This window comes from Euphorbia lathyris, chromosome 1 (assembly GCF_963576675.1).
Source record: "Euphorbia lathyris chromosome 1, ddEupLath1.1, whole genome shotgun sequence".
NCBI lineage: Eukaryota > Viridiplantae > Streptophyta > Magnoliopsida > Malpighiales > Euphorbiaceae > Euphorbia > Euphorbia lathyris.
The window spans coordinates 16465510-16489706 of record NC_088910.1 but is presented as its reverse complement, the minus strand read 5'-3'; the positions used below and the strand labels follow the sequence as shown (position 1 = coordinate 16489706).

The window sequence follows — 24197 nt, the reverse complement described above, 5'->3', positions numbered from 1 at the left end:
GCATCTCAACAGGTACTACCCGATATAAATCGGAATATCTGAACCCTAAAACGTGAAAGGAATTAAAAAAAACTCCTAACGAATATGAGATGAGAATGAAAATATTCACCGGGTACCCGCTACCCATTATCGGCTACAATATTAAATAGGGATAAAGTATCAAAAGAGGCTTAAGGTTTTTGGAAATTATCAATTTAGTCTCTACGTACAAAATAGTATAAATATAGATTTAACGTTACAAAATAGTACCAATTTAGGTCGGACACATCATTTATATTATTTCGTTAAGTTTTTCCAACTGTAAGTATAGATGAAGAGAGATCAGAACATAACACATCAATACAAACAAATTGTTAGGTTTTGTTGTCGAAACTATTTTTTTTTTTTTGTAAACATTAAATCTTGATACTATTTTATATTTGTAGTCTAAATTGTAGGGCAAATACCCGTAGCTTATTTTGGTAACTTATCCTATCCTAGTATTATTGAAAAATAAAATAAAATTTAGTGAAATTTGTAGAATTGATTCCAAACTTGAATAAAGGTCGGTGTATTTTATCCATTCTGATAATTATAAACAAACTATTACTACAGACAGGATCCATCTGTTCTTTCTAGGAATCACTTTGGATATTCTAAAGATTTTAAGCTTTTATCTATATTACGTACTCAATTTCAATAATTCAGATCATCTGTCACATAAATCAATCGCCATCTGTGTTTACCCAATTTTATCAACCTTCCTTTTTGTTGGCGGTGATTGTGATTCTTATTAATTTCCTTAATACGAACACTCCTGTTCCTATACAAGGATCAAGTGAGTAGATTCTTACTATTCTACTCTCTCTTGTTGATTGCTTGGATTGGATATCTGCGCGCTTGAATTTGTTTCTTCAGTGAGTTTTGGCGCAAAATAGAGATGGGCTCTCTCAAAAACGAGGGAGTAGTGGTGCAGATTGGGGAGGAGTCAGCAAAGGAGGCAATCTTATACGTCAATGGAGTTCGAAGAGTGTTGCCTGATGGTTTAGCTCACTTAACTCTCATCGAGTATCTCAGAGGTAATCATTTCATGTAGATGTAGTCACTTCTTGTTGGTTGTCCACAAACTGCTATTTTTAGACTCAAATTGATTGTTTTACTTTTCACACGAACTGTATCTAATAATTTTATTTGGTTAGGTTACTTTTGTTAAAGTAACTATTGATGATGCAGAACTCTTCGACTGTTGGTTTAATTAGGAAATAAGTTGATGATCCCCTAGTGTTTTTTTCTTCTTCTACTATCTTGTATTATCGTGCTTTAGGAATTCTGCGGGGAAGAAATTATTCGCACATCTTGTTTAGAATCAGCTATGTTCATCTGAGAATTTAGTTTAACAACTTTAATCTGCTGAGCTATGTAATTGATCACATCACATACAAGCGAGTAAATTTATAGCCCTAATATGTACGCAGTCGCTCTAAATTGGCCATAAAAGCCGATTGTCACCTCGAACTTTGACAACACTTAAACTTGCTTTAAAGTGATCTATTGAATCCTGAACTTGCTTAGAGTACCTATTGACCTAACTATTGACACCTTGAATTCACTTAAAGTGATGCACGCTTTAACTTGTCCAAATCTGCTCTGCCATATAGGACTTGGGGGTTAATCATGTCACTTTAAGCAAGTTCAAGGGCCTAATGGGTCATTTTCAAAGTTGGAGGGGCCATTAGACTTTTCTGGACATGTTTGAGGGTTAGAGATGTATTAGGCCCAATTTATTCTTTTCTCTTACGTTTTTCTTTTTTTGACAATGTATGGGAGACCACTTAGATGGGCGTATACTTGGTAAATTTGCCGGTCTTTGACCTGTATATCAATTGAATCTAAGTCACCTTAACCTGCTTGTATTTATATAGGCCTGCTTACTTTTTGGGTTCTTATTCTTGTCGTGCCTTTCCAGGGCAGTTGATTGTGGGCTTTTGGCATTTTTGGATTTTGTATGATTTATAGCATAAGATTGCGCTTGCTGCACTAAGCTGATGCAAGTATGATAGCTGAGTGACTTGAATGGATGTAGTGGCACTAAACAATCCATATTTGATGTGTAATGTGTATCTCATTTATTTGGTATAGAAATTTCAAATTGTGGACATGTGATTAATCGGATATGTCACATCTGTGCCTTGAATATTACTTCAAATATTGTCTTAGCTGTGGCATCTAACTCTTATTTTATTTTTTCTGAAGATATTGGCTTGACGGGAACCAAACTAGGCTGCGGTGAAGGTGGTTGTGGTGCTTGCACTGTTATGGTTTCTCATTATGACAATAGGCTAAAGAAATGTGTGTGAGTCCCATTCTCTTTTTTTCTCTAGCTAGAGTTTACATGACTTTCAGATATTCTTTTGTGTCTTGGCATTTATTTGGTAATATCACCTTTATATCTTTTTCCAGGCATTATGCTGTCAATGCATGCTTGGCCCCTCTGTATTCAGTGGAAGGAATGCATGTAATTACAGTGGAGGGAATTGGGAACCGGAAAAGCGGCTTGCATCCTATTCAAGTAATTATGTTGTTTTATCTTTTTCATGCTGTGTAGCCAAGGATCTTTGGATGATTTCAAAAGATAAATGTTTGTAGTATGGCACTCATTAGTAGATGATGCAAGTTTGGGTATATATTTCTGACCTTATTGTGCATTACATGGTATTAGATACATATTTTCTTTTTCTGGATCGAATTTCTTTATTCCCTTGTGATGCATGTTAAGATTATTTGCAAACTTGGAAATATGGATTCGAAGAGCTGAAATCGAATTGAAAAGCTTGAATTAGAAAGTTCTGCAAATATTTTATATGTTTCATGATATTTGAAACTGCAGTACTAAAAATAAAAACATGATCAATCAATTCCAAGAATCAGTTATATAAATAGTATTGTTAATAACATGGAAAAGTTCTTACAAGTTTAACTTGAAGTATTTATTTATGCCGAGGCATCCAAAATAACTCTCTCTCTCTCTCATACAGCTCAAGGTAAACGAGTTACTTCGGCTATTAAGTACTCTTGGTTCTTGTTAATTTCCGCAGGAATCATTGGTACAATTGCATGGCTCCCAATGTGGATTTTGTACTCCTGGATTTATCATGTCTATGTATGCACTACTAAGGTCAAGCCAAACACCACCTTCCGAAGAGCAAATTGAAGAATGCCTTGCTGGAAATTTGTGTCGTTGCACTGGTTACAGACCAATTGTTGATGCATTTCGTGTTTTTGCCAAAAGTAATGATGCATTATACACTTGTAATTCTGAAGTAAATTTACAAGGAGGTCAATCTGTGTGTCCGTCAACTGGTAAACCCTGCTCATGTAAATCAGAAACTGTTACTGATCCTGGCAACTGCACCCTTAGTGTAGCTAGTGGGAATGGTTATGAACCTAGGTCTTATAGTGAGGTAAATGGGAGCATATATACTGACAAAGAACTTATATTTCCTCCTGAACTGATTATGAGAAAACTACCTCCTTTAAGTCTAAGTGGGTTTGGTGGGCTTAAGTGGTATAGACCTTTACAACTCCAACAATTTCTAGAGTTAAAAGAAAAATACCCAGATGCAAAATTATTGGTTGGTAATACTGAGGTTGGGATAGAGATGAGACTGAAGAGAATGCAATATCAGGTTTTAATCTGTGTTTCTCATGTACCTGAACTCAATATATTGAGCGCCAAGGCTGATGGCTTAGAGATTGGTGCTGCAGTAAAACTGTCTGAACTCCTGAAACTGCTCAGAAAGGTTGTAGGTGAAGTTGGTGGTAATAAAACATCTTCCTGTAAGGCTTTTATTGAACAATTAAAATGGTTTGCGGGGAAGCAGATAAGAAATGTTGCATCTGTGGGAGGGAATATATGTACTGCCAGTCCAATATCGGACTTGAATCCTCTTTGGATGGCTTCAAGAGCAGAATTTCGAATAATTGATTGCAAAGGGAAGATTCGGACAACCCTGGCAGAGGAATTCTTCCTAGGTTATAGAAAGGTGGATCTTGCAAGTGATGAAGTTTTACTCTCGGTATTCTTACCATGGACTAGGCCCTTTGAGTTTGTGAAAGAATTTAAGCAGGCTCACAGGAGGGATGATGATATTGCAATTGTAAATGCCGGAATGCGTGTCTTCCTTGAGGAAAAAGGAGAAGAGTGGATAGTTTCTGATGCAGCAATTGCTTATGGCGGTGTAGCTCCTCTCTCTTTGTCTGCAATAAAAACAAAGGAGTTTCTCATTGGGAAGAATTGGAACCAGGAGCTCTTGCTGGGTGCTTTGAAAGTCCTGGAGACAAATATTTTGATTAAGGAAGATGCACCAGGTGGGATGGTGGAGTTTCGGAGATCCTTAACTCTCAGTTTCTTCTTCAAATTTTTCCTGTGGATTTCACAACAGATGAATGGAAACAAATCCATCATGGGTACTATACCATTATCTCATCTCTCAGCTGTACAGCCATTCCATCGACCGTCAGTTGTTGGAACTCAGGACTTTGAGATTAAGAAACTTGGGACAGCTGTGGGTTCTCCTGAGGTTCATCTCTCATCTAAACTTCAGGTACTTGTTTAATTACAGGAGAATTCATGCATCACATGCTTGTGAAGGATAGATAGGTCTCATATAAATTCATGTTCCATTTTCTTGGTAAATATGATCAACTCAAGTAGTCATTCGTGTGCGGGGGTGTGTCAGATATTAATATGAATTGGGCCTTTAACTATAAGCTTAACACTCGAATGCCAATTGGCTTGAAGTGTGCACAACACAGACTCATATTATCATGTCCTGCAATTAAATCAACAAATGAGGTTGCATGATTCGAACCCTTGATCACTTGGTCAAAGAGGCTTTGATACCATGTCATGGAACCATTTGAACTAAAAGCTTAAGCTGATTGTTAAAGGCCCAATTCATATTAATATCTGACACTAATTGTAATGTTGAAAAAGAACCTGTTATCATTTGATATTTTCTCTTAAGGTTAAATTAACTGAAATCATATTTAGAAAGTCTGTTCTATTTTTTTTTTTTTTTTTTTTTCTGATTGATTCATGAATCAATTCAAAATTGGGTGTGCACTTTTTTGAGGATTAATTTGATATATCTAGATAGAAGTATAGGTTCCAAGACTCTCTCTGTCATTAGTTTCTCTTCCAGGTTCTCTGTGCCTAAAAATAAGTATCTTCACGATCTTCTCTATCTTTTACATTGTCTAGGTTACAGGGGAGGCAGAATATGTTGATGATACGCCGATGCCTTCAAATGGATTGCATGCTGCATTAGTACTGAGTAAAAAACCTCATGCTCAAATTGTTTCAATAGATGTTTCAGCAGCCAAGTCTTCACCTGGATTTGCTGGGGTGTTCTTCGCAAAAGATGTTCCAGGTGACAATCACATTGGCCCAATTATTGACGATGAGGAGTTATTTGCTTCTGAGTTCGTCACTTGTGTTGGTCAGGTAAGAAGCATACTATAATCTGACTTGAGCTTTTGTTCATGTATTTTTCTGAAAAGTTCAATAGATTAATATCTCTGCCAGAATAAGAAATTATGTGGAGCATTCATAAAGCAATTGTTTTATCAGTCTTTAAGATAGAGTTGTATCAGCTTTTGTTTTCAGATAATAAGTTAATTGAAAGGCCATGACATTTTTATGGCCAAAAAGCAGCCTCTGAACAAGAAACTCCGTAGACTTCAGAGATTTTTGCAGGAAGCAGTTTTTTTTTAATGCTTGAATTTCTTGATGCAAGACTAATCTTTAATTTTTTTTTTTTTTTTTTTTTTTTAATACTATTATCTTCTCTTCAAGATTCCAAGGCCACGGTTTCACATGTATGCTTTCTGCAGGTTATAGGTATTGTGGTTGCAGATACACATGAAAATGCAAAACTTGCGGCAAGGAAAGTTAATGTGGAATATAAAGACCTTCCAGCTATATTATCTATACAGGAAGCCATTGATGCTGGGAGTTTCCATCCTAACACAGAGAAGTGTTTGAAAACGGGTGATGTTGAACTCTGTTTTGAGTCAGGCATATGCGACAAAGTTATAGAGGGGGAAGTTCAAGTGGGTGGTCAAGAACACTTTTACTTGGAGCCACAAGGTAGTTTGATTTGGACAATGGATGGTGGAAGCGAAGTTCATATGGTTTCATCAACCCAAGTAAGTTATTCCCATTTAAACTTGTTAATGGAAGAGTTGTATTTTTCCCTCCTATATTCAGAATTAACGCAATGAAGTAAAAAAAATAGCTGATGAAAACAAAACAAAATAAAATGATATTTTGTTTTTATTTCCCATATGGTGGGATTTTGATAACCTGCCATCCAAGTGGCATCTCCGGGTGAAACAAAAGTTGAACGGCAATGGCTTTCTCGTTAAGAATTTAAGATTTAGGGCATTTCTATTCCATTTCTGATAGTTGGGAGACCATAGATGTAATTAACTGATTATGTCTAGGGTCAAATGACTTCTGCATTGGGCTGGGTCCCAAGATCAGACCCAGAATGCTACAGTCATCCACACCATCCTGAATTACCAATAACCTTTAAATCCCCCGAATTGAACATAATCATTGAAATTTTTGTTTAGCACTTGATTAATAGAAGTTGACAAAACTTAACTAGACTGGAATATATTTTGAGGTTCCAGGTAAACTTTATTCTGAATCTTGAAGAGAATATATAAAATTATTCAAGCTTTCATCTTGCTGCTCTTTGAGTTTCAGTTTAATTATAAGCTGTTCAAATGTCTATATGAGGTAAATATGTTATCATACTGCTGCAATATGATCCTCACAGTAGTTTCACGGTGTCGTTCTCTTTGCACAGGCTCCTCAGAAGCATCAGAAGTATGTGGCTCATGTTCTTGGTCTTCCAATGTCAAAAGTAGTTTGTAAAACTAAAAGAATTGGTGGTGGATTTGGTGGGAAGGAAACAAGGTCTGCTTTCCTCGCTGCTGCAGCTTCTGTCCCATCATATCTGTTGAATCGACCAGTGAAAATAATTTTAGACAGAGATATAGACATGATGATTACTGGGCAACGACATAGCTTTCTTGGGAAGTACAAGGTATCATCACCTGTGCTTAAACTGGATTATGACTTATACACTCGTACTCTAATTTTGTTTTTTAAGTTTGCTCCACTAGACTGCATGATAAATTACAAGGTAATCTTCATATGGTATTTTAAAACATAGTGGAGAATTTTACAATTATTTTTCTGTATTTTCTGGCAATGTGCTTTCCGAAGTAGGGCTGTCAAATGGGCCATGACATGACAACGCAGTTCTCGTAACCTGCAAATTTAAAAGATTAGGGTTAAAGCTTAACGGGTTCGGGTCTTCAAGAGATTGACACGTTTAACCTGTAAAATAAATGTCCATGTCGCGGATTGACCTGTTAACTTGTTATGATGCGTATAATTTTTGACGAGTTGGCGGGTCGTGTCAACCTGACCCATTTAATGCTAAATATATTTGTAAATAATATATATTATGATGGGTTTATAAGTCATTTTACCTAGTGTCTATATATATATATATATATATATATATATAGTTATATACGATTCTCCTTTCCCTACAAATTCTATTTTATTAATAAATTTTGTAATTGGTTAAATGAGTAGGTGGGTTTTAATAACCCATTTAGTCGACTACATGTTTTGCAATAGGTTAATTGTGTCAAAGAGGCTTTGTTATTTTGACTCATATTCAATTCATTTAATTAATCGTGTTATCTGTTTAAATTTCGTGTCATATCATGTCAACCCTTTTGTTAAATGGGCTGTGTTAGATTAGACCCTTAACGGGTCACTTGAGTTGGTTGACACGACATGTTTATGGCCCACCAACCCATTTGACACCTTCTCAAGGGACCAGTAACCTGCAAATTACATTAAATTATGTCCTTGCTTTCTTAGTCAATGAATTTATGTTTCGTTCTGCTTCATTGGATTATAAAATTATTGAACAGAATTGATGATCACTAAAAACTACTCATCAGGTTGGTTTTACTAATGAAGGGAAAATCCTTGCCTTGGATCTTCAAATTTACAACAACGCTGGAAATTCTTTGGACCTGTCTCTTGCTATTCTCGAACGTGCCATGTTTCATTCGGATAATGTCTATGAGATACCAAACCTCAGAGTAAAGGGTCGGGTTTGCTTTACCAATTTTCCAAGTCATACTGCCTTCAGAGGATTTGGGGGTCCTCAGGGAATGCTTATAACTGAAAATTGGGTTCAAAGAATTGCTCTAGAGCTCAAAAAATGTCCACAAGAGATAAGAGTAAGTTATGAGATGGTTATCGAGCTAATCATTTTATCTACAGTAACTTATTTTGTCGAATTCTTTTCCAAATTCTTTTCTAACATATTCCAATTCCTTCTAGGAAATAAATTTTCAAACTGATGGATCAGTAACACATTATGGCCAACAACTTCAATATTGTACACTAGCCCAGCTATGGAATGAACTGAAGCTATCTAGCAACTTTCTCAAGGCTCAAGAAGATGCTAACCAATTTAATCTTGCCAACCGCTGGAAGAAGCGTGGTGTTGCAATGATTCCAACAAAATTTGGCATATCATTTACTACGAAGCTGATGAACCAGGTAAATTTTGGCATCCTTGGTTTGTCTTCATTCAATAGTCTTGGAATATTACCTTTCAGCTAATACCACCTTCTGTGAGCTGTTGCTGTGAATGATCGTTTGCATCAGACTTCCAATTTTATTAATTTTGTAATGTGATTTACAGCATGGAAAAAAAAAAAAATAGTTGTATTTGATATTGAAACTTACTTTCCACGCAAAAGTTACATAAATAGGCGAAATAGGCACTGACTTGTAATCATTCCCTTGAATTAGGGGTGGCAATTTGCGTGAGTTGTTGTATTCATGTCGTGTCAATTATCGGATTAATGTCCAATGAGTTAACCCTAACCCAAACCCAAAACGTTTCGTCTCATAATTGTGTCAATCTAATTGAGTTAGTATCGATTTCATGTCTTGTTCACTTTACTACCTCACATGTAATTTTATGGACATATATAGATATGGGAGGATATAATAACATTTTTAAATATTTTGTCATTTTTGGATTAGCCGTTTAACCCTCACCATCCAGAAGTTTTTCCCAAGATCTATTTAGTAAGCCCTTTAAATTGCTAATATCATGTTGGGTGCGTGTAATGTGTATTATGAGTCGTGTAATTTTACTATCTTTATTAAGGATGATATGTAAAAATATGCGAGGTTTGAGTCGTGATCGCAGTTGATAATTGTAATTTTATTACCTTCAATAATTAAGGTGACATGTAAAAACATGATAGGGTATAATGATTTTAAATGTTTGTATCATTTTCGAGTTAGCAAGTGCGCAAGTCAAAAATTTGCATGCCAACCCAAAAATGACCTAATACATGTTTTTTGAGTTAGCAGGTCAACCTTTACCCAACCCAAAAAATTTGTGTGCCAACCCAAAAATGACCTAATACATGTTTAATAAAACACTAACTCACTAAATTGGTATTGGGTTCGTGTTGTGTTGTCGAGTTGTATACACAATTGCCACCTCTACCTTTAATCATGTTCACAAATATCATCGTTTATATTGGTTGCCAAGAGAAATTGCATCTTGCTTAAAAAGCTCTTTGTATTGTTGCTATGAACGAAGCATCCAAAGTAATGTCTATATGATTTCTGACATGAATATTTTTATTACGTCTCTTTCCAATGACTGTAGGCAGGTGCTCTTGTTCATGTCTACACAGATGGAACTGTTTTAGTTACACATGGAGGTGTTGAGATGGGGCAAGGTTTACATACAAAAGTGGCTCAAGTTGCTGCTTCTGCATTTAATATCCCTCTCAGTTCTGTGTTCATATCCGAGACGAGCACTGATAAGGTATGAAGACTATATGTTTGTAACCTCACATTTGACGTTGTTTGATGTTTTGGGAAGTGATCTTTCTTCTAGAGACTTTACTTTTGTGATGGACACATTTTGTCACTTCCAATGTTTTGAAACGTTTTTTAATCTTTTCTTCTGGTTAAAGTTTGCATTTTGTCCATGTCAATATTCAATTTTTTACAGGTACCTAATTCATCCCCTACAGCTGCTTCCGCAAGCTCTGATATGTATGGGGCAGCAGTATTGGATGCATGTGAGCAGATAAAGGCACGAATGGAGCCTGTTGCTTCAAAACATAATTTTACCTCATTTGCTGAGGTAACATTTTTCTTTGCTTTCTACAAAAACAATTCTAATGTACTTTTTTGGGATAAATTACATTTATGGCCCCTGAACTATGGCAGTACTAACATTATGGTCCCTAAACTTAATTTTTCGATATCAAAATCCTTGAACTTTGCATTGCTGTCCAAATCAACAAAAGTCCGTTGATGAGGGTAAAATAGGGTTTTGACCATAAAAAGAGCCAATGAAGCAGTCAAAATTGTCTAGATCATCATTTTGTTATTTCTTTTTTTGTTGATTTGGTCTTTAATGTTGTTGTAATGTAAAGTTCAAGGATTTTCATGTCAAAAAATAAGTCTAGGAGCCATAATGTTATTACGGTATAGTTCAGGGTCATGGATGTATTTTACCCCTATTTTTTATTTAGGGTAAATAATTATAAGGTCCCTGAGTTTTTACTTAATACACTTGTCAGTGCTTTTGTTTTTAGAAATAATTATATAGTCCCTGAGTTTTTGTGTTCATTAACTCCTTAGCCCTTATGTTTGAGTCAATGGTCAAACTATACCAAATAAATTTCAAAACACTAAAATTACCCTTTACTCTATGTTTTAATAATAAAACATCTATTTTCCTATTTTATGTTTTTTTTCCTCCTTTTTTCCTACATAATCTCTACAATATTAAGTATTTAATTTATTGAATTTTATATAATTATAGAACTTTAATTTAGTAGCCTAAAATTTATTGACTAAAAATGAGTGAAAAATATTTCAAAAATTATCAAAATAGAAGCAAAACTATATAAGTTTTTGTAAAAAGCAATATTTATTTATCTCTAATAAATTTTATAAATGAAGAAAAAATATGATTTTTAAATTTTTTATTAATATTTAATGTTAGTTTAAAGACATTATATTAAAAAATAAAAATTTAAGAGAATAAAAATACATTTTTAATGATTAGTATATATAATTATATAAATTTTGGTGTATATATACTTCATAAACTTTATTAAAACTATTTAGATTAAATTTGAAACTAAAAGATAAGTTTTTTTATGTAAATAAAAACAAATGAAAGGACTAAAGAATTTTTTTTTTTTTATGTAAATGAGTTTTTTTTTATTAAATAACTAGGGGCAATTTGGACTTTCATCTATAAGAACAAATGGAAGGACTAAAGAGTTGATTAAAATAAAACTTAAGGACCTTATAACAATATGATGGACCTACTAGTATACTAAGCAAAAACATAAGGACTTTATAATTATTTACCCTTTTATTTATTGTTGAAATTGTATGGGTTCTCACGTTTTTCTGTGTCCGAGTTTATCATTTATATTTATTAGATAGTGTTTGATACTTCAACTACCAGCAGATCTTATTATGTTATTTATTCATGTTAATATGTTATGGTGTCGTTCTCTTATGAAAATCAACTTCATGAATGAAAAACGGTAAAGACTTGGAAATTTGTAACTAATAAGAACCACTGGGGAAATAATCTACAAAACAGGAGATTGTGTTGCTATATGGTATAAGGAAATTTCTAAGTGTAATCTTGTTCATGATAGTACTCTATTTTGTAGCCTTAGATCATCTGTTGAATATCTGGTCAGAAGAAGTTGCATCTTATCTTTATTCTCTCAGTAAGGTCATAGTCATTTATAACCCCAATTTAATTTGTTTCAAACTTGTTTCTTACAGTTGGCGGGTGCATGCTATGTGCAAAGAATAGACCTTTCTGCTCATGGATTTCACATTACACCTGAAATCGGCTTTGATTGGATAACTGGTAAAGGAAACCCATTTAGGTACTACACCTATGGGGCTGCCTTTGCCGAGGTTGAGATTGACACTTTGACAGGAGATTTTCACACAAGGGCAGCTAATCTGATCATGGATCTTGGCTATTCTCTCAATCCAGCAATTGATGTTGGACAGGTAGTTTTTCTTTCCCGACTTCTGATATCGTGCCATGTGTCGTTCAAAATTTTAAGTTGATAGGTAAGACCTAATAATAGCTTTTATTATTATCGCTGATACACTTTTCACGTGAATTCCCCTTGGACTTAAAAGCATGTACAACATAGGCGCAGCTTAACATGTGTTAAAATTGCATTAACAAATAGTGTTGTCAGGATTTAAATTCTCGACCACTTGGTCTAAGATGGTCTAATATCATGTCAAGGAACCATTTAACCTAAAATCTTAAACTGATAGATTAAGGTCCTAGATTAAGGTCCCAAAAATAGTTTCTATTATCTCTGACACATCTTCATACGCGAATGTGCCTTGGGCTTGAAGCATGTTCAACACAGATCCATCTTACCATGTGTTAAAATTCCATTAACATAGAGTTACCAGAATTTGAACACTCGGGAGATTGACTCGGGATAAGAGCTGAAGATGGACATTGAGGAGAAACTCTGCACCTTTTGTAGGAGTACACTTATGTGCTTGTTATTATATCCAACCCAAATCTTTAAGATAGTAGGTTAATTGGTTTTTCCCAATTATATATCCTTCACTCATCTCTTATTCAAATGTGAGATTTCCAATACCTACTCACACTTGCACCCTAACAATTTCCCCCTGAAATGCAAGTCTTCCACATTGAGCCTGGGCTTTGGTCTCTCTCGAGTGAAATTTCTATAATTATTTTTTAATAATGTAGCATTACCAAGAGTTCATCATTGATTCCACAGGGCTACGTCTAGATAAGAATATCTAGGCAACAACTTGGGCTTATCACTGAATTACCATATAACTCCTCTTTCCACATGGAGACCCGAGCATGGGAGCAGCACCTGCCTGCTACATCAGGCTCATCCCGAACCGAAAACTATAGATAGAATAGAATAGGGCTTTGAACAAAATGTTGCAAACTATATGGCATCAACTTAAGTAATGTTTTGCTTAAGGAATCATGTGGAAATATGCATTTGACTTTTTTGCTGTACTCTCTTAACTCATTGCAGGTTGAAGGAGCATTTATACAAGGCTTGGGTTGGGTAGCCTTGGAAGAGCTTAAATGGGGCGACTCTGCTCATAAGTGGATACTGCCGGGTTGCTTGTATACATGTGGCCCTGGAAGTTACAAAATACCTTCCATAAATGATGTCCCATTGAAATTCAGTGTTTCTCTTCTAAAGGTATGCTTTTAAATGCATGGATAACTTGAAAACCGAAACGGTACATCTTTCTTTCCTAATACATTCCTAGGTACTTGTCTATAAAAGTCAATTGTCCCCCTATATTTTGGAAACATTCCATTTACTCCCTAAACTTTTTTAAAGTGATCTATTGACCTCTAAATCTATATGGTGGAGCAAACGGAGATTTTGGATAAGTTGAAGTGCGCATCACTTTTAGCAAATTCAGGGAGCAAATAGATCATTGTAAGCAAATTAGGAGGTTAAGAGGCCTCTTTCATAATGTTCAAGGAGTCAATAGAGTACTTTAAACATGTTAAGGGGGTAGATAGGTCGTTTGCTTAGTATAGGGAGTACAGAGGCCTAGAGATGTATGTGGAGAAGAGATGGCAAAAGTCTTTGCTTCTTATGAAGAAGTTTAGAATTGGCCTAGTAAAAATATTATCAAAACATTAAATAAGGCACAAATCCGATATAGTTTTTGGGCAAAATGATGTATTTTTTTTGTCTGTACTAGGCAAATTTATTTTGACTTTTCCCTTGAACTTTGATTTGGTGAGATTTTTAGCCCTTAGATTTTGATTTTTGTTAAAATGTAGCCCTTATGGACAAAATCATGACACTTGGCATTCACAAAAATATGCGCCTTAATGAACAAAGCCCTAATACATATATAGCCCCTCCAAGTTGGCCATAATATCAATTGTCCTTCCAAACTTTGAAACCGACAAATTAACTCTTTAAATTTGATTAAAGTGACCGATTACCCCTTTGAATTTGTTTAAAGTATTATGGGCTTCAACTTGTCCAAATCTTCATTTGTTCTACCACGTAGGACTTAGGAGGGTTAATGATGTCATTTTCTGCAACTTCAAGGAACTAATCTGTTGTTCTCAAAGTTGGAGCTATAGATGTATTAGACCATGAACAAAATTCTGATTCTCTTCTTTTTGAATGTGGGTAATGTGCGTGGCATTCAAAGTGTGATGTTTATTTTCATTAAGAGATACATTTATCAAAAATCAAAATCCAAGGGTTAAACCGCACCAAATTTGAAGTCCACGGTCGAAAGTCATTGATCAAATTCAGGGACCAAAAATATTGTTTTGTCTAGATCAGTTTGTTGGATCTTTGTCCTAATGTTATACAGAAACAGACACAGAAAACTGAAACCAGAAAACGATATTTGTAGAAAATATAGGAAACAGAATCGTGGAGGAAACAATGTTGGTACAAGTTTCCGAGAATTTTAGTTTCAGAAGGTTTCAGAAACATGAAACACTTTGAAATCAATGTTTCCGTGCAGCATAGTTGAGCCTTTGATTAATTAACATCTATGTTGCATGGAAACTCCTCTTTAGTAGCGTTTCCGCCTTTGGTGCCTGTTTCAGTTTCGTTTCTGATTCGGTTTCCATTTATGTTTCCTACCTATGTTTTGGAAACTATGTTTTAGAAATAACGTTTTTTTTTCTGTTTCCGTGTCCTACAATTTCGTACAACATAGATTATCAAACATTTAATTTGGTTAATTTTGTGCATAGGGTCATCCAAATGTGAAGGCTATACATTCATCTAAAGCCGTTGGGGAGCCACCATTTTTCCTTGCTTCAGCAGTATTTTTTGCCATAAAAGATGCTATTATGGCTGCAAGATCAGAAGTTGGACATCATGAATGGTTTCCTCTTGACAATCCAGCAACACCTGAACGCATACGAATGGCTTGTTTAGATGATTTCACAGCACCATTTACTAACTCCGATTACCGCCCCAAGCTTAGTGTTTGATCGCTCATTAGGACCTAGTTTAGTCGGGTTCTTTTGGGGTTATAGTTAATGGTTCTTTCTGAATTCCATCTTTACTACAGAACTGGACACACGAACTCTCATCCGGATCCTCATGAATGAAATGATTAAGATACATTAGTTCTTTTTTCTTTCATAGATCGTTAGAACTTCATCTGGGTTTGTTGGAATCCTACCGAGATATCCATTAGAGATCAGAAATCGTTGAACAACGAACAAGACGTTCCATCACTCTGTTTCTTTCCATTTTACACTTGTATATCTCATTGTACATTATTCTGAAACTGCATTGCTATATCTTCTAAGAATGCAGAAGGGTGTTAAGTAGTGTCATTAGCCGTTATATAACATATATGTACCGTATGATTATATATATATATAATATAAATGTAATAAAAATAATAATTATGTCACATATTGACTCTAAAATTTGTTATGCTTTTATCCAAATGCTGAATCTGTAACAGCTAACTACTTTTCTAATCGATCACTAATTGAAGAGAAATACGTAGAAAGCAAGAACAGAATGTCAAACATACAGTAATTTTCACTTAGTCAGTGATTGACCAAGTGAATTTGGTCATTCACTATTACCTATGATGATTTTCATTATAAAATTTTAATAAGTTTAGATCTAATGGTACCACTGATTAAATGGAAATCTTCACTATAGAATTTTAATAAGTTTAGATCTAATGGTCACGGGCCACTTATTAGGTGAAAATCACCTGTCAAACACAATACCGATCAAAGAACGCACTTTAAAAAACATGTGTAAAATAAAAATAATACAAGAAAAAAATGATATAGAAAATGATAAAACTTTAAAAATACAGCACGTGTGAAAATAGCACAAGATACATGTCGGAAGCCGACCTCTAAATATGACATAATCCTCTTATCTTAATAGGAGGATAAGAGGATTGTGTGAAAATAGCACAAGATACATGTCGGAAGCGGACCTCTAAATATGACATAATCCTCTTATCTTAATAGGAGGATAAGAGGATTATGGCAAAAGTTCTTTCAAAAAAAAAATTATGGCAAAAGTTATTGACATGATCTATTACTTCGGCCCATAAATTATAGGGTAAATAATTTATTAGTCCCCCAAGTTTTTACCTAACACATTGTTTAGTCTCCTATTTTGAAAAACATATTTTAAGGTCCCTATCTTTTGCCAATATTAACCTTATAGTCCTTTTATCTATTTTTTTAGATTTTAAATCGAACATATCTTAGCTTTTAAGACAACCACAGTATAATACAAGTTGATTATGTTACTCTGTTATTCGATATATATATGTTTATGCTAAAATATAACGATTACGAGTCTAAAAAAACTAGACAAAAGGACCAAATGGTTAATATTGGCAAAAGCTAGGGACTTTACAATGTATTTTTTAAAATAGAGGGACTAAACAGTATGTTAGATAAAAACTAAGGGATTAATAAATTATTTACCCTAAATCATATAAGTCCAATATAAATAGATGAGTCAATCAACATCAAGCACCCTATCCATTAAAGAATCTAAAAGGACAAAAATTCATACCAGCAGCCCACAATGTATAAAAATAGAAAGTTTGCCCATATATCGTAAAAAAAGCAAAAAATTAATCTCCTAAAGGAAACAAAGTTCTCACTCCTCTCATCCTCTTTATCCGTATACTCTCTCTAACTTATATTAATTTTAGGAATAAAGATCAAATTTGACTTTAACTTCTTTTCTAAGAAGTGTAATTTTAATCTTAATGTATGAAATGAAGTAAGTTTAACTCTAATTTGAATATTGTTATTTACCGCCCCCAAATTACTTATCACCGTTCCAATTTAGATAATTTTACTCTTTCTATAAAAAAAGTTCAAAACTGAAAAATTTGAATTAAAAAAAAAAAGCGAAATTTGGCCAAGGTGGATCCAGCACCCACCCAAGCAATGGATTGGGCGGATCCAACACCCACCCAGCCCATTGTTTTATTTTTAGCGATGAAAAATGATATATTGTTCCATTTTTTTGTGATCAAAATGCAAAATTTTTCAAACAAAAAATGCAAAATCGCCACAAAAAATACGCATTATTTTCATGATTTTTTGACTGAAAAACGTAAATTTTAATGTTTACAACTCGTAATCATACATTTTCGGGGTTTAGGTTGTCACACATTAGTTATTTTCATAATTTCAATTATTATTGTTTGGGTTTGTGATTTTGGAGAGAGATTTTTTAGTTTTTAACCAAAATTATGAGAATGGCAAAAGTGTCCCAATGAGCGTGGTAACTAGTAAAAAGGGGCGGTATTTAACAATTCACTTTTTACCTTTATACTATCAAAATTCTGAAAATGTTGGTTTGGTTGTTATTTAAGTGTCACATCAAACTTCTCAAACAAATTTGTATTGAAACATTTTGATTGATTATTTGTAACTGTATTAATACCACAATAAAAGTTTTAGACACTTTTGATAATTTTTTATGTAATTAATTTATACATCGCATACTTAGTTGTTAGCATTTTAACATGTTTTTATTTAATTGTGTTTTTTTATAAAGATTTCTGTAACTGTGTTAATAACACATGAAATTCCTTAGATATAAGGGTTAAGGTGCAAAAATACCCCCAATATTTTGAGTAATGAGCAATTTTACCCCTAACGTCTAAAATGATGCAATTTTACCCCTAATGTTTGTAGCCAAGAGCAATTTTACTCCTAACGTTGATAAATTGGATCAATTTCAGACACTATTATAAAATACAGTCATTTTTTTTCTTTATTTTGCAACAATTGCATATCAATTTATTCTAAAAAAAGGATATAATGTTGTTTGTAATTTAATAATAAAATTGGAGATATATATTTATAAATTCGGTGAATTTTTTGAATTTTTTTGTCTAATTCGTACAAAAGAAAGTATATTTCAAATATTTTTTTCTTATTTTTTTCACATCCCAACATATGTTTGTGATTTGTTACTGATAAAATAACGCATGTGTTTAGTATAGATGACAAGATTCATGACCGAGAAGACAATTTGATGAATTACTCTCAAATTAGCCCAATTTATCAACGTTAGGGGTAAAATTGCTCTTGGCTTCCAACATTAGGGATAAAATTGCACCATTTTAGACGTTAGGAATAAAATTGCTTCTCACCCAAAACGTTAGGGGTATATTTGCACCTTAACCCTAGATATAATTGATGTTTGAAAGTATTCGGAGTCAAATTGGACCCGCCTCGAGAACCGAAACACTCACCTTACCCCTAATACTCAGTCACTAAGTTATAAAAATTCAACCAAACTTTCATGCAATATAGATTCTGCCTTCATATGGATATTGTTCCTGTAACGGTCCTGTTTCAAGTCATGTAACTTGAGATTTATTTAGAGGCAGGCTAGTGGAAAGCACAATTTTCATTCTTACTTACTTAAGAAATTATTACAAATTGGAAATATTAAAATTAAAGCAAAGTAAAATAATTAACTGTATGCTAAAATAATGAAGAAGAAGACTACTATATAAACTGCAATTCCTTAGTGCAATCCAAGTCTCAAAACCCTAATTCAATTGGTAAATGGCAAACATTTGGCGACACTACTTGGTCTTGTATTCCGCGGTATTGAGCTTCGTAGCTAATATGGTCTCCACCGACGAGTCTTATTATCCATCCCCGACACCTTATATTTACAAGTCACCACCTCCACCGCCACATCACCACCACCGGCACCACAAGTCACCTCCACCACCATCTCCGTCTCCTCCTCCGCCGCATTACTACAAGTCTCCTCCACCTCCACCCCCGTCGCCTTCACCTTCACCTCCTCCATCTCCATCACCACCTCCACCTCCACCTTATCTCTATAAATCTCCACCGCTTCCGTCTCCATCCCCATCCCCACCACCACCACTCTCTCCCCCACCTCTTCCATCTCCGTCACCACTTGCACCCTATCTCTACAAGTCCCCGCCACCTCCATCTCCATCACCACCACCTTATTATTAGTAGTTAGACATCCGCACCACAAAAGTCATCACTGTCCGATTTCTCGGTTCGAGACTAGTCAAACACCATTTTAGGTGGATTTTCTTCTCTAACTTAAAGTTTTCTGCATGCATTAGGATTCAAACATGAAATCCAGCTTAAACGACGTAAATTCCTTAACCACTCAAGCCATCTTAATTGGTTTTAATGTATTACTTCATAGTTCATTATGAGACGATAAGAAAAAGCCTCGTTTTGGCCCTTAATTAATAGTTTTTCTTTATAATTATCATTATAATTGGTTGTCATTTGTTTTGCCACTATCATATATATGTTGCCATAAACAAAAGATTAATCCGAATATTGCTATATATTATTGTTAATTTTAGTTAAATGGTTGAATATATAATCCATCAAATTCATACATGTTCACAAATTAACGAGAGGGTTACTATATTATAAATTATAATCATAATTCTTATGTTAAGTTTTTAAAAAAATCATATTAAATTTAACTAATTTTAGAAATCTAAAGACTCATTCCCTATACATAAATGGATAATATGTAATAGTCATGAATAAAGTCAAGGTCATTAAAGGATATGTGTTTTTTTTCTTAACAATTACAAATGAGAATATCTACTCTATCAGAAACATGAGAATATCTACATGAAACTAAAATTATTTTTGGAATTTCATTAAGCAACAAATTAGTTTTACATAAAAGAAGAAACGAAAATAATACTTGCAAAAAAATAAAATAAAATTATTGTTGCATTGCATAAAAGAAAATCAATAGTACAATAAATATTGATTAGACAAAAGAATTCACAATGGATCTCCCTTTTAACCTTATTGCACACAATGTAAATCATCAATAAATAGTAAAACCTTGATATGGAGAACTATTAACTCTCATTTGTTTTGCTTCAATGTCATTTGATAATGTCCTTAGAGAGGTTTGGAGATGGTGGAGACATAGTATGGGGGAGGAGGAGAGTGAGTTGGAGGTGGAGGAGAGCTATAGTAGTATGGAGGAGGTGGAGACTTTTCTGGAGGTGGAGGAGAGCTGTAATGGTATGGAGGTGGTGGAGACTTCACCGGGGGTGGAGGAGAGTTGTAGTGGTAAGGAGGTGGTGGTGACTTCTTAGGGGGTGGAGGAGAGTTGTAGTGGTATGGAGGTGGTGGAGACTTCACCGGGGGTGGAGGAGAGCTGTAGTGATATGGAGGTGGTGGTGACTTCTTAGGGGGTGGAGGAGAGCTGTAATGATATGGAGGAGGTGGTGACTTCATTGGGGGTGGAGGAGAGCTATAGTGATATGGAGGTGGTGGTGACTTCTTGGGGGGTGGAGGAGAGCTATAATGATATGGAGGAGGTGGCGACTTCACCGGGGGTGGAGGAGAGCTGTAATGATAAGGAGGTGGTGGTGACTTCTTAGGGGGTGGAGGAGAGCTGTAATGGTATGGAGGTGGTGGTGACTTTATTGGGGGTGGAGCAGAGCTGTAATGGTAAGGAGGTGGTGGTGACTTCACCGGTGGTGGAGGAGAGCTGTAGTGATATGGAGGTGGTGGTGACTTCTTGGGGGGTGGAGGAGAGCTGTAGTGATATGGAGGTGGTGGTGACTTCTTAGGGGGTGGAGGAGAGCTGTAGTGGTATGGAGGTGGTGGTGACTTCTTCGGGGGTGGAGGAGAGCTGTAGTAGTAAGGAGGTGGTGGTGACTTCTTAGGGGGTGGAGGAGAGCTATAATGATATGGAGGAGGTGGTGACTTCATTGGGGGTGGAGGAGAGCTATAGTGATATGGAGGTGGTGGTGACTTCTTGGGGGGTGGAGAAGAGCTATAATGATATGGAGGAGGTGGCGACTTCACCGGGGGTGGAGGAGAGCTGTAATGGTAAGGAGGTGGTGGTGACTTCTTAGGGGGTGGAGGAGAGTTGTAATGATATGGAGGTGGTGGTGACTTCTTAGGGGGTGGAGGGGAGCTGTAATGGTAAGGAGGTGGTGGTGACTTCTTAGGGGGTGGAGGAGAGCTGTAGTGATATGGAGGTGGTGGTGACTTCTTAGGGGGTGGAGGAGAGCTGTAATGGTATGGAGGAGGTGGCGACTTCACCGGGGGTGGAGGAGAGCTGTAATGGTAAGGAGGTGGTGGCGACTTCTTAGGGGGTGGAGGAGAGCTGTAGTGATATGGAGGTGGTGGTGACTTCTTAGGGGGTGGAGGAGAGCTGTAATGGTATGGAGGTGGTGGTGACTTCACTGGGGGTGGAGGGGAGCTGTAATGGTAAGGAGGTGGTGGCGACTTCTTAGGGGGTGGAGGAGAGCTGTAGTGATATGGAGGCGGTGGTGACTTCTTAGGGGGTGGAGGAGAGCTGTAATGGTATGGAGGTGGTGGTGACTTCACCGGGGGTGGAGGAGAGCTGTAATGGTAAGGAGGTGGTGGCGACTTCTTGGGGGGTGGAGGAGAGCTGTAGTGATATGGAGGTGGTGGTGACTTCTTAGGGGGTGGAGGAGAGCTGTAATGGTATGGAGGTGGTGGTGACTTCACCGGGGGTGGAGGAGAGCTGTAATGGTAAGGAGGTGGTGGTGACTTCTTGGGGGGTGGAGGAGAGCTGTAGTGATATGGAGGTGGTGGTGACTTCTTGGGGGGTGGAGGAGAGCTGTAGTGATATGGAGGTGGTGGTGACTTCTTAGGGGGTGGAGGAGAGCTGTAATGGTATGGAGGTGGTGGTGACTTCACCGGGGGTGGAGGAGAACTATAATGATACGGAGGTGGTGGTGATTTCTCGGGAGGAGGTGGAGAAGCATAAACGTAAGGCTTATAATCCGCCAAAACCGAAGTAGCTACAAAGCAAAAAACTAAAGCATAAATCATTGAAGAAAATTGTCCCGGATACTCTCTCCGGGTTCCCATCCTTAAATATGATGTTGTGTTGTATGTTTTGTATCTTCAAACTCAACTAAACCTCTTTATATAGTGATCCTTCATCATATCATGGATATAATAAGCATGTTTATTTAATGAATATATTACATATAACAGGCTGGATTATACCATTAATGTACTACCAAATCTTACTAATCAATTTTTATATTTATCTTGTCTTGCGACTTATTATTATTGATGGACTCCCACTACTTGTTGTATATATATAAAATTGAAAAAAATGAAGAAAATGTCAAGGTTTGTGGATTTGGTAGATGAAAATTGGGTTAATTAGCATTTTTAGTATAATTTTAAGGGCAAACCGGATTTTTAGTATGAAAGAATATGTCAAAATTAAATTCCTTACCAAATATGATCTAAAATGGAATGAAAAAAAGTCTTTTCAAAATATAAATAATGGATTGTTATAACAATAATTGATTGTTGCTTCTAACATTGCAAATGCTGTAATTAAAGGGAGTTGCTAATTTCTGATATAATTAATGAGGTTATTAACTAGTCGAAAATCCACCAAATCAAGATTATAAAAAAAATTAGACGTTAGTCGGATGGACAGAGCTCTCGAGATTATCGGAGATTAACCTGATTTGTATTTTTATATATTTTATTTGTTAATTAATAAATTGTTAAATAAATATAATTAAAATATGTCTTATAATATTTAAATATAATAATATAAAATTATTTAATATAGAAAAATACATATATTTAAAGCGTATATCTTTAAAATGTATAAACATTAGTATTTTAATAACAATACATTGAAACAACTCAATAAATAAAATATAATGTTCACAAGTAGTATAATTTACCATAGCTTATGAAACAATATTAATATCATGAAAAGAAGTAGAAAACACAATTAAACCAAAATATCTAAAACTAATAAAAACAATTCACCGAATAACCATACAATAATGTTCAAAAGTGAATTATATATATTTTTTCAAAAGTGAATTATAATAAAGAAATATTTTTCTTTATTAAAAATGAACTCTCTTTTTTTCATCGTCGCTTAGGTGGTCTAGGTGGCGACTAATCAGCCTAAACGGAGCCGATGCAGCTAAAAAATTAAATAAGGGCAAAAAAACTAAGTGGGACTAATTGGAGAAAATTGAGACGGATTCTCGAGCATCTAAGCGGACTTAGACGGTCTAGGGGATCTCGAATAATGCACACAATGCACTGAGTTATATAATATTATTTAATTAATTTATCTTTATTTTTATTGCATCTAACAATCTAATGAACTTAAATTATGGTTTGATAGACTGTAGGGTTAAGCTTGTCCGTCAATTGAATCTTCATTCATCTAAAAAGTTTTCGATTAGCTCACTGTAAAATATAATACGACGTTGTTTGTTTTGCAGTTAACGAGAAATTTCTTAATAACCCATCACGTTTGATCTTATTGCCTCCAGCATTATGGTTGTTATTGGTGCTTAAATTATTGTATTATTGGTTCTCAAATGAGTAATTTCCCATTTCTTTTTTGTGTCCATCTATCCTTTCTATTCTACTTTAACAATGGCAGAGCTTGGAATTATATGGTACAAATTTAGATGATTAGATTGGTGATTCGACGATAGCGAAGGGCTGTGAAAAAATGAAAAATCAATACCATTTTGGTATATATTTTAATTATATTCAATTAAAATATAAATAAAACAATTTAATAATAATTCATATTAATTCAATCTATATAGTATAATAAATTTATTTCCTAACTTAATTCATACCTTTGTAACATAATATCTATTTTCTAATTCAATTCAATATATAATACTATAATAAATTAATTCTCTAAATATCAAATTCAATCTTCAACACAAAAATTCTAAAGCAATTACTTATCATTATATTAAAATAATTTTAAATAATCAAAATATTAACTCTAAATTTATAGACCTAACATATAAAAGTTTCAATCAATTAAAATTGACACTATTTCTTCTTAATTTGGTTATAAATGAATATTATAATTTAAATAAAAACTCATCAATAATGTCATAATCACGGATTTAAAATTTGAAGGACTCCATACAAAAAAATTATATTAGTTTATACTGTGACATAATAGAAATT

At 34.8% G+C, this 24197-nt stretch overlaps 2 protein-coding genes across 3 annotated transcripts; one reads left to right on the top strand and one right to left on the bottom strand.

Moving 5' to 3' along the window:
- Positions 1 to 602: 602 nt before the first annotated feature.
- On the top strand, positions 603 to 15601 carry LOC136223008 (xanthine dehydrogenase 1-like). 2 transcript variants are annotated; one of them, XM_066010774.1, is made up of 14 exons: positions 603 to 1058; positions 2233 to 2332; positions 2440 to 2548; positions 3075 to 4583; positions 5243 to 5485; positions 5875 to 6189; positions 6858 to 7097; positions 8035 to 8319; positions 8423 to 8644; positions 9777 to 9938; positions 10128 to 10262; positions 11939 to 12175; positions 13213 to 13386; positions 14928 to 15601. In XM_066010774.1, the coding sequence occupies exons 1-14, from the start codon at positions 920 to 922 to the stop codon at positions 15168 to 15170; spliced, it is 4113 nt and encodes a 1370-aa protein (XP_065866846.1). In that variant the 5' UTR covers positions 603 to 919; the 3' UTR covers positions 15171 to 15601. The 2 variants fall into 2 exon arrangements, with proteins under 2 accessions (XP_065866846.1, XP_065866854.1); XM_066010782.1 differs by lacking the exon at positions 603 to 1058 and having other exon boundaries at positions 2233 to 2328.
- Positions 15602 to 19928: 4327 nt separating this feature from the next.
- On the bottom strand, positions 19929 to 22097 carry LOC136218350 (extensin-2-like). Its single transcript, XM_066005204.1, has one exon. The coding sequence runs from the start codon at positions 22077 to 22079 to the stop codon at positions 20124 to 20126; it is 1956 nt and encodes a 651-aa protein (XP_065861276.1). The 5' UTR covers positions 22080 to 22097; the 3' UTR covers positions 19929 to 20123.
- Between the last annotated feature and the right edge of the window lie 2100 nt (positions 22098 to 24197).